At 39.4% G+C, this 18,283-nt stretch overlaps 3 protein-coding genes across 3 annotated transcripts in view; 2 read left to right on the top strand and 1 right to left on the bottom strand.

Moving 5' to 3' along the window:
• Positions 1 to 4,673, bottom strand: part of LOC106877796 (guanylate kinase) — a 26,533-nt gene extending 21,860 nt beyond the window's left edge. The window contains exon 1 of the mRNA XM_014926808.3: positions 4,551 to 4,673. The gene's annotated coding sequence lies outside the window, so the exon portion shown is untranslated. The remainder of the gene's footprint in view (positions 1 to 4,550) is intronic.
• The window catches only part of LOC128250475 (uncharacterized), a 17,596-nt gene extending 12,658 nt beyond the window's left edge, over positions 1 to 4,938 (top strand). The window contains exon 2 of the mRNA XM_052975601.2: positions 4,583 to 4,938. Coding sequence (XP_052831561.1) covers positions 4,583 to 4,675 — 93 coding nt within the window. The 3' untranslated portion in view covers positions 4,676 to 4,938. The remainder of the gene's footprint in view (positions 1 to 4,582) is intronic.
• On the top strand, positions 4,769 to 18,283 carry LOC106877797 (small nuclear ribonucleoprotein E). The gene is made up of 5 exons (XM_014926812.3): positions 4,769 to 5,025; positions 7,047 to 7,073; positions 7,768 to 7,830; positions 15,921 to 15,999; positions 17,874 to 18,283. Exons 1-5 carry the CDS (start codon positions 4,975 to 4,977, stop codon positions 17,930 to 17,932), a joined length of 279 nt encoding a protein of 92 aa, XP_014782298.1. The 5' UTR covers positions 4,769 to 4,974; the 3' UTR covers positions 17,933 to 18,283.

The raw sequence follows: 18,283 nt of genomic DNA, 5'->3' as shown, positions 1-18,283 counted from the left end.
TCATTTCAACAACTCACTTCTGCATTTCTATCAGCCAACACAACAACAACAACAACATCCTTTTTTGTGACGAACCATTTCTGTTCTTTGGTGGAGTTTTATATGTTTCCTTGACTTCCACAACTTGCAATAAAAACAAACAATGTCTGTGATGCTGTATTTGAATGTCAGCAGCAGTAGACAGGTATGTTATTATCAGTTCAGTTATCAGACAGGTGAGAATCTAATCTAGACAAGGAGATATTTATTTACATCAGGAGATATTTACCAAATGGCAAGCATTTTTTTTCTTCTAATTGAGTTAAAGAGTAAGGAAAGGATATGGCTTATTATGTTTGTTAGATATAAATAATGTCACACCAACGATGTTGTCGTGGTTGTTGTGTTAGCTCCTCTCTCCCTTTCAGGTCAATCGTCACCCAGCAGATCAATGATCACTGATGACAAATATATTTTATATTCTGAAGATTGAAGCTTGAGTTGTAATACAAACCCTTAGCGTCAGTTTCACTTAAATAATATATATATATATATATATATATATATATATATATATATATATATATATATATATATATATAAAGATGAGTAAGTTATGTGTAAAATTTGAATGAAATTGGTTGTGTAGTTCTCGAGTTTTAGGGATTCACACAGACAGACACACATTCTCATCTTTATATATATATGATATAATTACTACTATAGGTAAACTTTAGCATGTTAACTATGTTACTTCACCACACCCTAAAGCCTTAACGCCCTTTTGGAGTGGGGGGAGGGGCTTGGAGTCAGTACCGCCCATGTTGAGAAGCTCTGAGACAGAAGGACCTGACTTCCTTAGAATGTCAAGAACTAATGGGCCAAAACACTTGTTTGAAAAGAATTCTTGCTCTCAAAGTTTCTGCTGCTGTCTGCTTGCTCCACGTGAGCATCATGTGTGTTTGTGTGAGTGCGCACACGTGCCTGTGGTGTGTGTGTGTGTGCATGCATACATGTATGTGTTTGTGTATGTGTGTATGTAAATACCAGACTGTCTCTTTCTCTATAAGCTTTCTTTCTGTCGGTCTGTCTATCTTTCTTACCAATGCCTCTCTCTGCTGATAAACATTACACTCAGTTTTATGCTACAAGTACACTCTATTGTTTGCAATTGTCAATGTATTTTCAGTCCAAACTGCTGTGTGTTAGCAATGTGGCATTTACACCGAGAAGAAGCATTTAGGTTGACCTTATTATTCAATCGCTCACACCCTGTTATACATTCATAATAGCCCACAGCATAAACAACTAAACAAACCAACCAACCAACCAGCCAACCAAGAGAGCCCTCTGTCTATAATATTTACCTTACAATCTATCTATATTTTGTCTGTTTCCTCTTTATCAATACATTTGTCTATTTATTTTGTTTTTTCTTTATCTGTACCCACCTGTCTGTTATACACACACACCCACCCACCCATCTATGATGGCAGTCTCTCAGAGTCCAATAAAGATGGTCCTGCAATTTCTTGCCGAACGACCTCCAAAAATGATTTGTTTATTGTGATCAAATGTTTGTGCTACACATCAGCTCAGTCTCTCCCTCCATCAAATCGATGTTGTCTGAACAGATGCACCGTGTACCACAAGTCAGGTGTCAAAGTAATTGCAGAGCAAGGTGAGATGAAATGTTTTGCTCAAGAACACAATGCCAATCCATCTATCTATCTATCTATCTATCTATCTATCTACCACCATAGCTACCTATCTCTTTCTTCCCTCTCAAACGAAAGTGAAATCTCACACATACACCCTTAGACATTCACTTATATATTCATTTATTACAATCACAAGTACAAGGTAATAAATCATATATTTCACTTATAAACAGACATAAGTGGTCCCAAGACCAAGGCCTCTACCAAGATCTTTAAGAAATGTGGTGGAAAACTGGCTCAGGGATGCTACTCCCTGAGAGCCCTTTCAGAGCCCCCCACCACTTATCTATCTATCTATTCAGTCTCTCTCTTTCTATCTCTGTCTATCCGTCCAGTCTCTCTCTCTCTCTCTCTATCTGTCTGTCTGTATGTCTATCTATCTATCTATCTATCTATATATATATCACTCTATCTCTGTCTTTTTATCTATCTGTCTGTCTGTCTGTCTATCTACCCCACCATCTCTTTTATCTATCTATTACCCATTTTTTATTACTATGGCTGGCTTCCAATCACCTGTAGTTTTGTCGTTGAATATTAATAAATAACTATGTATTCTAAATTATTGTACCTGTGCCTAAAATAAATAAACATATGCATGACTGAGTGTATATATGTTTATATATACACACGTGTGAGTGTGTGCATGTCAATTTATTTTTAGATTTGAGAATGTGTGATTCTATATGTACATGTGAGTGTGTGTAGGTAGGTAGATAAATAAGTAAACAGGCAGGTAAGTAGGTAGGCATATACATATATACATAAGCAGGGGCACACACACACACACACACATTAATCTCTGTGTGTGTGTGTGCATTATATATATATATTTGTGCATGTGTGTGCATAAACAGATAAATGAATATATAAATTGATAACAAGAAAGAGAGAAAGTAGGCCAGGTAGGTAGGCAGGAAAGCAATTAGGTTTCTTAATATGCTGAAGACTTCCTCGTTAGTAAAAAATACCAAATGTCTTCCTGTTGTCAATGACACAGAATAACATTATCTTTCTCAGCCATAGTTTTATATATATGCATATGTATACACACACTCACATATATGAGTAACATATGGTATAATTATAACCAGTGCAAATTTTAGCCATTTCTCTGCAGATTGAAAAATTATGAACAACCTTCATCGATTTTCGAACCTTATCGGGTTCTCATCAGAGGTGTTTCCATCGTTCTGACAGTTGCCAGAGAATCAAGCAGCTGTGCATATGTGTGTGTGTAAAAGAAAATAAAGCAAAAGACGACAGGTTGATTATTAGATATTTAATGACGTCGTCTTACACACATTTCATTAACAAAAGTAATTATTGGTTACATGATGCAAATTGCCTAAGCAACACTTACTCATCACATCAGATCATCAGAAACCAGAGACATGTAATTATAAAACATTTATCTGTCTATCAATCAATCAATCAAACGGTAAACTAGCCAATTTATCGACCAGATAACCAACCAATCAATCAGTCATACAGCCCACAACAAATTGATCAGTCATCACTAAAATACCAATCACATGTTGTGGAGCATAACAGTATACTCAGATAACAAGCAGATAATTCAATTGATCAAACAAGTGAATGTTCATAATTGAAATCAATAGAAGATCAATCAAATCTTTACATGGCCTACATTGCTAAATACAGAGAAGTCTAGGTTTTGCTAAAGTAGTCAGAATAAGAGCAAAACATGATTGGAGTTGCATCCCTTACTTGCTGAAAAAAAGCAAAAATCAAAGTAATATTAGTCATTGACAAATCTAATATCGATTTGAAATTTTGGCATACGACCAGCAATTTTGGTGGAGAGGGCTAATTGAGTACATCAACCCAGTACACAGCTGGTACTTATTATATCAACCCCGAAGGGATGACAGGCAAAGATATATAAGAGGCTAGAACTGCTGGGTGTTGTAGGAATTACAAATATATGTTTGTAGAACCATATAACTGAAATGAAAACTGATAGCACACATTTTCACAGGAATGTTGATGCTTATTTCTTGGTACACATGCTACTACTATGAACAGGACTTTCTGGTGTTACTTTGTTATTTTTCTTTGGACTGTTGTGTCCTGTACAAGTTCTTAATAAACAACTGATGAATAAAAAAGAAAAATTGTTTGATCACTCTTCTTATTCCTCTTATTGATAAGTTGATGATCCTTTGGAAGAAATGAATTATGCAGCCCTGTTTCCAACATACATTATCCATTGCAAGGAAAATATGCAGCCAACAGTCCTACTAATACTACAGCAGTGAAGGTAATATGGTAGAAGAAATCACTGCCATAGATTACCAATGTTGCTGAATTATTCCAGTACATTCTGCGATTGTTTGAAGATGTTGAATGATGAAGTAATGATATGCATGACTTTCATGCTTCTCCAATGGATATTAGCACACTGTTATTGAAACAGATGTAAATTTGTGTCTTGATTTAGAGTCTTCTCTGGCTGCAGTGAAAATACAAATTCAGTTTAAAATGCCATCCCCATGAAATACTATATTTAAGTTCAACTTAACATATTTAAACCTGGAGCTATTAATTAATCAATTGATATATATAGAGAGGAAACAAGAACTAATATTGGTGAGTGGCTAATATGATAAATTCATCAATACTTTGACAAATACAGTGAAGGTAAAACTTTACTTATGAGGTCAGTATAAGGCTAACCATGTACGGAGTTGTCTCCCGTATACACTAATCTTATTTCCAGAAAACTGAAGATAACACTAGTTGTTTACTACTAAGGTTTTTTGTTTTTTGACGCATGATATGTTTTTAGTTTTGAAGCACTGTGATTATATGTTAGTATTAACTTACCTTTGTAAATGAAAGCTCCTTTTTGTGTATAGGAAAACGACGAAAGAGGAAAAGAAAAAATGATAAAGAAAGAAAGAGAGAGAAAGAGAGAAGGTAGACTATGTTCAAAATTCTGTGATACCTGAAGACGCAATATATGTAAAAAAATACTCGAACGAATCGATTTATTTACAACCCGATAAATATTTGAAACTGGAATTAAAATAATTCTTATTACATACACACACAAAACTAAAACAAACTAATAAATAAATAAAGCGATGAATTTGAGTTTAATAAGAATACGAAGCGGTGGTTCTAAAAAAGAAAATTTCTCAACGGCTTCTAACGACCGGTGCGCGCATGCGTAGTTGCTGTTGTCCGCCCGCCATTCCTTGAATTGTTTTGTGTCCGGTTTTTTTGGTTTCAACTAAAAACAAAAATCATGGCTTATAAAGGAGGTCAGAAGGTCCAGAAAGTTATGGTTCAACCAATTGTATCCTTTATCTTTAAATATTAACTATTGCTTTCGTTGTATTGATTACTAATCTGCTAAATTTATTGTATGATATGTTTTTGTGTGTTGCGTCACATGTCAACTAAAGAAGCACGTTGTCCTTTTTGTGTTCGCTATTTGTTTCATAAATCCACGATGGTCTGATATATATATATGTATAAATGTAAGCACACACATTGTTTACCTTCGTAACATATTCATAGAAAATTTCATTAAAAAATAATCATTTTTCTGAAGATGATGTTATACATTCTGATATGTCGATGCATACAAATAACACAGCTTTTGGGGGGGGGGGGCATAGCTACAGATTCCTGCCCCCTGACTTTGGATGATCGTAACTTTCAGACAAATGGATATTTTTTAATGAAATTTTCTATGAATATGTGTTACATCATGTAGATTCCGTATATACAAAACTTTTGGGGAGGAGAAAGTATTTTAGGAGGGGTGGGGAATTTCGGCAAATTCACCGGAGTCCACTTCAATACGTCTTAAATTTCAAGGAAATGGTTATTTTTTAATGTAATTCTCTACAAATATACCTCGGACTATGTAGATTCCGAGGACAAAGGAATTTTGGGGGTTACTTTTGAGGACCGTTCCCCACTCGGGGGTGTTTCGGAACAAGTCCTCCATATTTGTTTCGTTTTCTCCGTTTTGTGCGTTTGTGCATCCGTAGATTTCTAGTCCTCCCCCTCTCTCACTCACACACACATACACATATATGTAATTAAAAAAAGTTCAAACGGGAAATTATTCTATTCAATGTCTTTCTGTTAGAAACGTTTAGACCTTTAGCTGGTATTTTTAGCATAACGAGTTTTCTGGTGACAGCTTCATTGCTGTAGTAAGATTTACAATTAGTGAATTACAATTTTCACACGAGTATAAATTCATAATTAGTCGACGCCATGCCAATCACTGAAGAACCATGTCTAATGATTCGGCGGTACTACTAAAGCAGCGCGGACCCGAACGCGCAGTCGCGCGTCCGCGCTAGCTAGTCTTGATTGGTCGATCCTAACCCTAACCCGCGTGTGCAAATGAATACGTGTTTAGGGTTAGGATCGAACACTCACGCGCTGCTTTAGTAGTACCTGATTCGGCTAATTGGATGATATTCCAAGATTGATTCGTGGTTGAGGATTTCAATTTCGGGAACAATGAATTGTGGTCCTGATGGTATTCCATATGCCATTCTGATCAATTCGAAAGTAAATAATAAATGCTGACTTATTTATGTCACTTTACTAGTTATCTCCCCCTTAATTTTTATTTACTTTTTGAACATCAGTAAACTGAGTAATTACCTTATATATGCTGGCATAGATTGGACAGGGGTAGTATTCTTACAGCCGGGTGCTCTTCTTGTTACTAACTCTTCCCTGCTTTAGAACTGAGTTTCCCTAGTGCTACGGGATGTAGCTTCATCGGGAATGTAAACACAATGACCCCGTTTTATTTTTGTTTGATACACTTGGTAAAAGGGTTGTTTGTCGGGGTTTCTACATTTTTAAAAGTAAGTAAAATAAAAAATTATTAGTGACGTCACTCGATCCTTTTAGAGGAGTAGCAATGATCTGTCTAATCACATATGAGACGTGGAAATGAGGACTTTCATTTATACATCATCCTCACTTAACGTCCACGTTTGTTGAGGCAAATTTTCTGGAACCCAATCCCCTTCCAGTTACCATCCCTCACTTGTTTCCATGCAAGGTCATATTCCTTCCTTGCCAAACATGAATGATCAAACTAAATACAGCAACAGATTTAATCTGTACCTTTAACAGTTCTGCTAAGTCAGTGTGTCTTTCAAAGGAATTGAAGTAACATGAATGTTATCCATGTGATTTGTTTTTGTCTATGAAGGTCTTAATTATAAAGTGACCATCACCTGTTAAAGCCAATCGTTGAACAAAGAGATTTTACCTTTCAATGTATATCTTAATGAAATCATTGTGTGAATCAGAAATTCCTTAACTTTTTCTCCTTAGAATTTGATTTTCCGTTACCTACAAAATGTAAGTATTTTCAGTGTATATATTTTTTTAATACAAATTATGGCATGTGTTTAATTAATTAATTAAGAATAGTACACGGATAAAGCAGTGCGAATTGAATCTGAACTTGACAGTAAAGTGACAACTATGTTTTTACTGTTGTCGTCAATATCCTAGATTAACATCCTAAATATGTATTTGTTAAAAAACACACTAAAAATATCCGCTTATAGTATTCACCATCATCATTTCGCGGACATTATCACTTTAACGTCCGTGTGGTTGAGAAGCCTGCTTTCCAGTTGTGTGGTCTTGGGTTCAGTCTTACTATGCAGCACCCTGGGCAAGTGTCTTCTATTATAGCCCCAGGTGGAAACTGAAAGAATCCTATTGTATGTCTGTCTGTGTTAGTGTGGACCCTTGTCTAGACATGAGTTAAATGAGCATCATCATCAGCATACAAGTGAGGCTCATTTCCTGTCTTCCATGGGAAATATGTCAGTCGTATGTTCCTCTCTGGTTGGAGGGCCACGAAGGCGTTTGCTTGCAATTACATAGACACTGAAACAATTAGCAAAAGCATGGATTCTATCTCCAGGTCATATGGTCATACTCTCGGTGACATAAAACGCTTGGGGTTTTTTTTTTTCCTTTGCCCTTGCAATGTATTAATTTCCATCTTGCACTGAACTGATCTGTTTCTTTTCTTTTGCAGAGGTCGAGAATCCAAGTATGGTTGTATGAACAAGTTAACTTACGAATTGAAGGATGTATAGTGGTAAGTATATCTCATCATGTCATTTAATGTCTGTTTTCCATGCTGGCAGGGGTTGGTCGGTTTGACAAGTGATGGCAAGCCAGAGGACTGTGCCAAACTTGCTCTCTCTCTCTCTCTCTCTCTCTCTACACACACACATATATATATATATATATATATATATATATATATATATATATATTTTTACTTCTACTAGATTCTCTGAAATAAACAGTTGAACCTAATTCATTTTACATTGTAAAATTTCATTCAGTTCTATATTTAAGAGATGAGGAATTATGAACATTATTTACCTTCGACAGATATTTGTCCTCATATTGTTTGTTGTTAACACAACATTTCAGCTGATATACCCTCCAGCCTTCATCAGGTGTCTTGGGGAAAATTTAAACCTGGGTTCTCATTCCTAAGGTATTTTTTAATGTTATTATTATTCAGGTCACTGCCTGGAATCGAACTCAGAATCTTGGGGTTAGTAGCCCACACTCTTAGCCCCAAGATTCTGAGTTCGATTCTAGGCAGTGAACTGAATAATAATAATAAAATCGAAAAACACCTTCGGAATGAGAACTCAAGTTCGAAATTTCCCCAAGACACCTGATGAAGGCTGGAGGGTATATCAGCTGAAATGGTGTGTCAACAACAAACAAGATGAGGACAAATATCCGTCAAATGTAAACAATGAACAACTTCATTGCTGACAGTTTTCCCCTGGGCCTGGTAAACTGTCTTCGTGGCAGGAGTTTCTGTAGCTCAGTGCAGATCAAATATTGCAAAGGAACTTGAAAGTTGTAGGTTTTTCAGTTTGCACCAAGTGCAGATATGTGTATATGATGTAAATGCGTGTACAATTGTTTGCTTTATAGGATTGTGTATTTTATTGCACTAAACATTGTTTGAATAAATAACTCGATACTTTTTTTGTAAGGCCCAAAAAGATATTGATTATCAATACTGGCTGTTTATTTTGAACTTCCATCAATACTGTGATTTAAAAGTAAATAGTTATTATTGCTAGTAGCTATTTCATATATATATATATATATATATATATATATATACACACACACACACACACACACATATATATATATTTATACATACATATATATTTGGTCATCTCAATTAATGCGGATTTTTCAATTGCATGAACTAAAAGTCAGAGGGAGATGGGATAAACTACCTGCATCAACTTGCTATAAAAGCCAGTAGTAGTTTTACTTTGTACTTATTCTTAGTGCAAGTTTTGAAGAGTGCAGTTCGATTCTAACAGTTATTTTTTCAAAGCTGTAATGGAAGTGTCAAAGGAGCAGAGTCGGCATATTTTGCTTTATGAGTTCAACAAAGGCAACAATGCAATGGAATGTGCGAGGAATATTAATGCAGAATATGGAAATTGGACAATAAGTGTAAGCCAGTGTCAACAGTGGTTCCAGGAATTCTGAGCCGGAAACTACAGCCTAGAAGACAATCCTTGTCTTGGAAGATCTGTAGAGCTCAACGAGGATGTCTTGCAAACCCTGGTGGAACAAAATCCCACTGTAACTGTTGAGGAAGTAGCAGAGAAGCTTGGATTTGGTCATTCAACCATTCATCGACACCTGTGTGCCATCAGAAAAGTCAGCAAATTGGATCAATGGGTTCCTCACAAACTTTCTGAGTCTAATTACATGCAGAGGGTAAATGTGTGCTCTTCTTTGCTGTCACGTCTCACAAATGAACGTTTTTTGGACTGAATAGTGACTGGTGATGAGAAATAGGTTCTCTATAAAAATGCCAAGCACCGAAGACAGTGGGTAGGGAAAGGAGAAGCACCAGCACCCCAGGCTAAGGGTCTTCACCCACATATGGTGTTATTTGTTTGGTGGGATATGAAAGGTCTAGTCCACTTTGAACTTTTAAACCCAAATTAAAATGGTAACAAAGGAGATCTACTGTGAGCAGCTTGAGTGGTTTCAAGACATAAGATGTCCTTCCATCAGGATTATGCTCAGCCATGCATAGTGAAGATGACATTCCAAAGGCTGGAGCAGTTTCAATGGGAAACAATTCCCCTCCCACCATATTTACCAGACATTGCCCCATCTGATTATCATTTATTCCACAGTCTTTGAAATCATTTGGACAGAAAAAAAATGAATTCTGTAGATGAGGTCAGAACAGTAGTGAAGGAGTATTTTTTTGTCACGGACAAGTCACCTAGATTTCATTGCTCTTTTAAAAATTACGATTTATGCATTGTTGTCTCTCAAATATTTAAAATCTACAATTAAGAGCCCTATCTCCTCGCTGACGGTACCTACCCACCCCTACCCATTTTCCTTTATTCAAAAATTCTTATCGCTCCTTAAAATTATGGCTTTTAAGTGTTGATTTCTCAGCCCAAGAATTACAGCGTGATGTGCTGCTTGACTGGTCCCCCCTCTCTCTCTCTCTTTATATATATATAGAAAAGCTGAACATTAGAAGCATCAGTTGTGGCGTGCAAGAGAGACGATTGCGCTGGTATGGACATGTGGTGAGAATGGAGGAGGATAGCTGCGTGAAAAAGTGCCACACCCTAACAGTTGAGGGAACCCGTGGAAGAGGTAGGCCCAGGAAGACCTGGGCTGAGGTGGTGAGGCAAGACCTTCGTACATTGGGCCTCACCGAGGCGATGACTACGGACCGAGACCTTTGGAAATGGGCTGTGCGTGAGAAGACCCGGCAAGCCAAGTAAGATCGTTGCCAGTGCCCCTGGACTGGTTCTTGTGCGGGTGGCACATGAGATGCACCATTTTGAGCGTGGCCGTTGCCAGTACCGCCTGACTGGCTCCTGTAGGATTTTCGAGCGAGATCGTTGCCAGTGCCCCTGGACTGGCTTGTGCGGGTGGCACATAAAAGACACCATTTCGAGCGTGGCCGTTTTCGTGCGGGTGACACGTAAAAGCACCCACTACACTCTCTGAGTGGTTGGCGTTAGGAAGGGCATCCAGCTGTAGAAACTCTGCCAAATCAGACTGGAGCCTGGTGTTGCCATCCGGTTTCACCAGTCCTCAGTCAAATCGTCCAACCCATGCTAGCATGGAAAGCGGACGTTAAACGATGATGATGATGATATATATATATATATATATATATATATATATATATATATATGATGATGATGATGATGATGATGATCTTTTCTCCCGCCATGCCTCTGTCTACCCCTCCATCCTCTCTCTCTCTCTCTCTCTCGTAGTTTTTCCTTAAGGTCTTCAGGTTCTGGGTATATATAAATGAGAAATCCATTCTAAATTATCTCAATCTCTTCTCCGCTGACATACTACGACGAAGTCTCCAAGATGCAGATAAGATAGAGATTTTTATTTATTTACGGCCTCAAACATCTCATACCTTCGCGCTTTAGTCTGCCCTCTATTATTTATCTTGTTTCTCTCCATGAAATTCAATTGAATTCAGTCTTTGTCTTAAATTCATACTTATTCATTTTCTAAGCTTCCTAAATTCATGCTACGTTATATTCTATTCACCTAGAATTCATTGTTCTTTTAAAAATTACGATTTATGCATTGTTGTCTCTCAAATATTTAAAATCTACGATTAAGAGCCCTATCTCCTCGCTGATGGTACACCAGCCCTCCCACCCCCTCCACCGGAAGTGCATTCCTCTGTCATCCTGTCATCCTCGGCTGTCTCCCGGAACCCATCTAGTGGCCTTGGCCATCCTATCCCCTACCTTTGGGTAGCGCATTAAGTTTGAGTAATGTTTGCAGGTTGCAGGTACTGTTTTGCTTATGAATTCTTCCAATTGCAAGTTTTCTTTTCAGGTACACGACACTGCTTTTCCCCTTCCCAGGCTACAGGCCCACACCCCCAACACCCATACTGTTAGGATTGGCACTCTCAACGTCGGCACGCTGAAAGGTAGATCTGGTGAAATTGTTGAGATGCTTGAACGGAGATGCGTAGATATGTGCTGCATCCAGGAAGTAAGATGGAGAGGAGGTTCTGCAAGGTTCCTCACAGGCAAAGAACACAGGTACAAGATTTTCTGGGCAGGGAACACTGACGGGGTCGGGGGCGTAGGAATACTTCTAGCGGAGAAATGGGTGGATAAGGTAATCGAGGTCGTTAGAGTAAGTGACAGAGTACTTAAGATCAGACTAGTGCTTCATCATAGATTAGCTACTGTCATCTCAGCCTATGCACCTCAACCGGGGCTACCAGATGGTCTGAAAGACCAATTCTATGACACCCTCTTGCAAACTACCTCGTCAACGAGTGACAGGGACCTTCTCTTTGTGGCTGGAGACTTCAACGGTCATGTCGGACGTCGTGCTGGAGGCTTCCATGGCATACATGGAGGCTATGGCTTCGGTTCCCGCAACGAGGAGGGAACCAGACTGCTGGAGTTCTGTGATGCAACCGATCTTATGGTCTGCAATACCAACTTCAGGAAACCTGCCAGTCACCTAGTCACCTACCGCTCCGGCAGACACTCTAGCCAAATCGACTACATCCTCGCCAGAAATAGGGAAAGAGGGCGGCTTATAAATGCCAAAACCTACCCTGGCGAAGAATGTACCCCACAACATAGATTAGTAGTTAGGCAAAATGGGTGCCCAGAATTAGACAGGCTTGGAGGAGAAGGGTGTGGAAGCTTAAAGACCCTGCAAACGGACAGAGACTTAGAGACAAGTTACTTGAAGCATTTAACGAAATAGAAGGGGATATAGCATCATACAATGTGGAAGACAATTGGAGATTTCTGCGGGACAACCTGTTGAAAGCCACCGACCAGATTTGTGGGTGGTGTAAGGTCCCCTCCCGACCCAGAGTAACGTGGTGGTGGAACAAGGAGGTAGACAGGGCTATTAGACAAAAGAAACAGGCTTGGAAGGACTGGAAGAACGGTGGTAGCAGGGAATTGTACCAATGTGCCAGAAGGGAGGCTTGGCGACAGGTTTATTTAGCCAGAGGGGAAGCAGATAAGGAAAGATTTGCCAATGTTCTGCGCCGTGAGGACCAAAGACTCGAGGTATTTCGTGTTGCAAGACAGTGTAGGAGAGAGAATAGTGATGTTGTAGGAGAGAAATGTGTTCGCATGGATGATGGTATGCTTGCACTAAATGAGGATGCAAAGAAAGAGGTCTGCAGATGCCACTACGATAGATTGCTTAATAAAGAGAATGAATGGGAGAAAGAGAGCCTGCCGTATGTCGACCCAATAGAGGGGACCAGCTATCCGAGTTGATAGTACCAGGGTAGATAAAGCAATTAAGAGTATGAAGACCGAGAAAGCCCCCGGCCCATCAGGAATCACTGCAAAGATGCTCAAAATATCTGGCAGTGTTGGCTATAGCCTAGTCACCCGTATTACGAACCAGGTGATACACGAAGGAGTCATACCCAATGACTGGTGTAGCAGCATCATAGTCAACTGCTACAAAGTTAAAGGTGACGCTTTAGATACAAATAATTACAGAGGCATCAAGCTGTTAGATCAGGTTATGAAAGTTAGAGAGGGTCATAGCCCAACTAATTAGGGAGCGAATCAATTTAGATGAGATGCAGTTTGGGTTCGTGCCAGGTAAAAGCACTACTGATGCCTTATTTCTAGTGAGACAGTTGCAGGAGAAATACCTAGCTAAGGATAAACCTCTGTACCTGGCTTTCGTTGACATGGAGAAAGCCTTTGACAGGGTCCCTCGATCCCTTATCTGGTGGTCAATAAGGAAACTTGGGATAGAAGAATGGTTAGTGAGAGCTGTGCGAGCCATGTACAGAGATGCTGCCAGTAAGGTGAGGGTTGGAAATGAGTACAGCAATGAATTCCGGGTAGAGGTAGGGGTCCACCAAGGTTCCGTCCTCAGCCCCCTCTTATTTATCATAGTCCTCCAGGCAATCACAGAGGAGTTCAAGACAGGTTGCCCCTGGGAGATCCTCTATGCTGATGACCTTGCCCTAATTGCGGAGTCACTATCAGAACTAGAGGAGAAGTTTCAGGTGTGGAAGCAAGGTCTAGAATTGAAGGGCCTTAGAGTCAACCTAGCTAAAACCAAAATCCTAATAAGTAGGAAGGTAGATAAAACACAAACCCCTTCAGGTAGATGGCCCTGCTCAGTATGTAGAAAAGGAGTAGGTAGTAACTCTATAAGATGTACCCGGTGCAAGCTATGGACACATAAGAGGTGCAGCAACATCAAAGGCAGGTTAACTAGCAAGTTAGTTTTTGTTTGTGGCAGATGTTCAGGTGCAATAAAGACTGTAAACAAACAGGAAACAACTTCTATCTCATTCCAGGGTGAAAAACTAGAGGTAGTCGATAGCTTCCGCTATCTGGGCGACCAAGTTAGTAGTGGGGGTGGGTGCGCTGAAAGTGTAGCTGCTAGAATAAGAATAGCCTGGGCAAAGTTTAGAGAGCTCTTACCCCTGCTGGCGACAAAGGGACTCTCACTCAGAGTAAAAGGCAGACTGTATGACGCATGCGTACGAACAGCCATGCTACATGGCAGTGAAACATGGGCTGTAACTGCTGAGGACATACGTAAGCTCGCAAGGAATGAAGCCAGTATGCTCCGTTGGATGTGTAATGTCAATGTGAATACCCGTCAGAGTGTAAGTATCTTGAGAGAAAAGCTGAACATTAGAAGCATCAGTTGTGGTGAGAATGGATGAGGATAGCTGCGTGAAAAAGTGCCACACCCTAACAGTTGAGGGAACCCGTGGAAGAGGTAGGCCCAGGAAGACCTGGGCTGAGGTGGTGAGGCAAGACCTTCGTACATTGGGCCTCACCGAGGCGATGACTACTGACCGAGACCTTTGGAAATGTGCTGTGCGTGAGAAGACCCGGCAAGCCAAGTAAGATCGTTGCCAGTGCCCCTGGACTGGTTCTTGTGCGGGTGGCACATGAGATGCACCATTTTGAGCGTGGCCGTTGCCAGTACCGCCTGACTGGCTCCCGTAGGATTTTCGAGCGAGATCGTTGCCAGTGCCCCTGGACTGGCTTGTGTGGGTGGCACATAAAAGACACCATTTCGAGCGTGGCCGTTTTCGTGCGGGTGACACGTAAAAGCACCCACTACACTCTCTGAGTGGTTGGCGTTAGGAAGGGCATCCAGCTGTAGAAACTCTGCCAAATTAGACTGGAGCCTGGTGTTGCCATCCGGTTTCACCAGTCCTCAGTCAAATCGTCCAACCCATGCTAGCATGGAAAGCGGACGTTAAACGATGATGATGATGAAGTGAATTTTGGAAGAGGGATTATGCAAGTCTACCAGATAGATGGAAGAGCATTATAGAAAATGAAGGAGAATATATTTTAGACTTAAAAAAGGAACTTTATCTTAATTTTGAAAAAAATAAAAGAAGTATGAACACACCACAGTTATGAGATGACCCGATAGGCAAATAGTAAACTGTAAAAACATCTAGTATCTCACTTCGTGTTGATATTGATTTTTTTCTATAACATTTAACACACATCATCTGTCCTTCAGATATCCACGTCTTCAGCAGTAGACTTTTACTACGTTTGTGTTTTTGTCAGTGATATCGATTATCGATTACTACTACTACTACTTCTCCTCACACATAAAAGGCAGTGAGCTGGAAGAAATGCTGCTAAGCATTTCTTCTAGATCTCTATGTTCTGAGTTCAAATCCCACCCAGGATTTCAGGGTTGGTAAAACAGAGGAGTAAAGTACTGGGGTTAGTGTCCCCCTAACATTGCTGGCTTTGTGCCAAACTTTGAAACCATTATTATTATTATTTCAGACAGTGAACTGGTAGAATTGTTAGATCATCAGAAAGAATGCTTTGTAGAACTTCTTTTGGTTCCTTACGTTCTGAGTTCAGATCTAGGAATTGAAACCACGGTTTTACAATTGCGAATGCAGCCCGCTAATGACTGGCCACATATCTTCACAATAAAATTAAGTCCCAGTTAAATACGAAACTCAATGGTATCGATTAATGCCTTCTCCTCAAATCTGAAGAACAGTGTCAAGCTTTTGTAGAATTGAATTGAACTTGTATAACCGACTGATGTTAAATTGGAATGTTTTAATGACATCGTTAAACCTGATGAATGTTTAAATTGCAGGGTTTTGATGAATACATGAATCTCTGTTTGGACGACGCTGAAGAGGTTTACATGAAGACGAAAACCAGAAAACAGCTGGGTAGGTGCTTGTGTTTCATTTTTCCTTTTCGTCTGTATTTGAGGAGACCGACCCTATGGAGTTTGACCCTTTAGCATTTAAACCAGTCACATCTGGCCAAAATATTCTGTTTTTGTCCAAACTGACCAGATCCAGCCTTTCTCACCGACCCTACAATGTCATTTTGAGAAACAAAGAATCACATCATTGAAACCTGGAAGCTATGAGATAAATCATGATTAATTCAGAGCAATGTTAAAGAAACAAGCATCACATTTAACATTGTAATCTGAATGCTAAAGAATTTTTTTTTTAATGTTTGTTTTGAGACAATCCTGTTGAGTCAGAGCTTATCTGGGTTTCTGTGGCATTTATGTAATTGGAAGTGACAGAGTTGATCCCATTCTCATCTGCTGCTAGTTCTTGTCTTTAGCTTACCTCCCTTGCAAATGAGTAAAGATTGGTGACAGGAAGGGCATCCAGCTGTAGAAAAATCTCCCTCAGTAAAATCCTTCCACCCCTTGCAAACATGGTAAAGCAGATGTCAAAACATTGATGAAGTACTTGGAGCAACTTAAAATGATGTGCCTTGCTGAAGGCTACAATGTCAAACTCTCAACATACTAATTGTAAACCTAGCACACTTTCTACTCAGTTTTTATATCCCATCATCATTTCACGTTTGTTTTCCTTACTGGCATGGGTTGGACAGTTTAACAGGGATCTGGTGAACCAAGGGGACTGCACACAGCTCCAGTGTCTGCTGTGCAGAGGCCTGTTGGATGGATTGCACCCATAACTCAAAGGTTCAACTTAGTTACGCACACTGTTGAGGATTTTGCCTCATGACTATATTAAAAGTGCATGTGTTTGTGGAATACTCATCCCTTTGCATGTTAATCCGGTTGGTCAAACAAATGAACAACAATCAGTGATATTGACAGAGATCCATTGACTTATTATCACTCAGACGATGGAACGGTTCCTCTGCATGGCATTGTCTGTATAACTCTGTATTATCTGTACTTCTATATGGCAGGATTCTATTCACACTGAGTGTACACATCTCAGGCTGGCCCAGCCAATAGCATTTCCAAGGATTTTTAGAAATTATCCATGGTTCCTGGCTTAAATGCCCTCAAGAACTGACCAACCAAGAGGGATTGCCAAGGAACTGTCTGTTCTTAAGCTCTGTTAAATGTAGCAGAAATTTTGGTGGCACCACTGTGTATTGCTGTTTTACTTCATAACACTAGCAACTCTGTCTCACTATTCTGTCTGTTATAATCTCACTGATGTTTAAATTTGAAACAAGCTCTGCTTGTTACAATAAATAGTAGAGTGATTTCAACAGTTGTGATAGTTTTGGTACTGTTTCAAGTGGGGGAGGTAGATACTTAAACTGTTGACATTTCTCCAAGTCTGTATTCATTCTATAAACCACAAGTGATGTGTGTAGAATGAAATAGTTACAGACTTGACAAATATAAAAGTGTTTCAATTTCATTTTTATATTGTCTTCTCTGAAATATAGCAATGCCTCAATAAACAAGTTAATTCATTCCCAGAGAACGCTTGTAAAGCGAGAACTTGTAAACCCAGGGTCTCGTAAAGTGGGGGGTATTGCTGTAGTACCAAAACTGTCATGATATTTGAATTGCCATTCCAAGCAGTTATTGTTTTTATCGTGCATGAGGTGGGAGGGTGCCGAAAAGTTCCCGGCTATTGCAAAGGGCCTATTTGGAGGCCCTTCTGAAAGGGCCCGGTGACTAGTTTACGACTTTTAATCTGAGCTAATGGCATCCAAAGCTACCTGAGCCTGTCACTTTTTTTTTTCTTTTCTTCTCCCTTACCTTTTTTGCTGTTTTACATTTTTATATTGCTTTATTTTTCAGGTCGCATATTGCTGAAAGGTGAAAATATTACATTACTACAACAGGTGGATCAAAAGTAAAGAGGATCCACCCTACCACCACTTGCACCCCTCTAAAATGCCAAACGGAATTTGCAGAAGTGGTGGTGGTAGAAGTGATCAAACTTGTACAATACAAATGGACTCATCTATAATTATGCTCCAGTTTTACCAGGATGCATTGTCCTTGGTCATAATTTATAAAGGACTCCTCGACTGTGTGTGTGGATGGTAGCAGCTCTTGTGACCATTTCTTGTTTTAATACTAGAAACTCCATTATAGATATGTGTGAAAGAGTGACCGTCATTCTATAAATATTACATTTCACAAATTTATTCCATTTTATTTTATTTTCACTTTCAATTCATAAAATAAACAAATTTCCAGCCTTT

This window comes from Octopus bimaculoides, chromosome 21, assembly GCF_046866305.1.
Source record: "Octopus bimaculoides isolate indiv1 chromosome 21, ASM4686630v1, whole genome shotgun sequence".
In the NCBI taxonomy this organism is placed as follows: domain Eukaryota; kingdom Metazoa; phylum Mollusca; class Cephalopoda; order Octopoda; family Octopodidae; genus Octopus; species Octopus bimaculoides.
The sequence above is the reverse complement of the archived record's forward strand: the minus strand, read 5'-3'. Positions and strand labels throughout refer to the sequence as shown.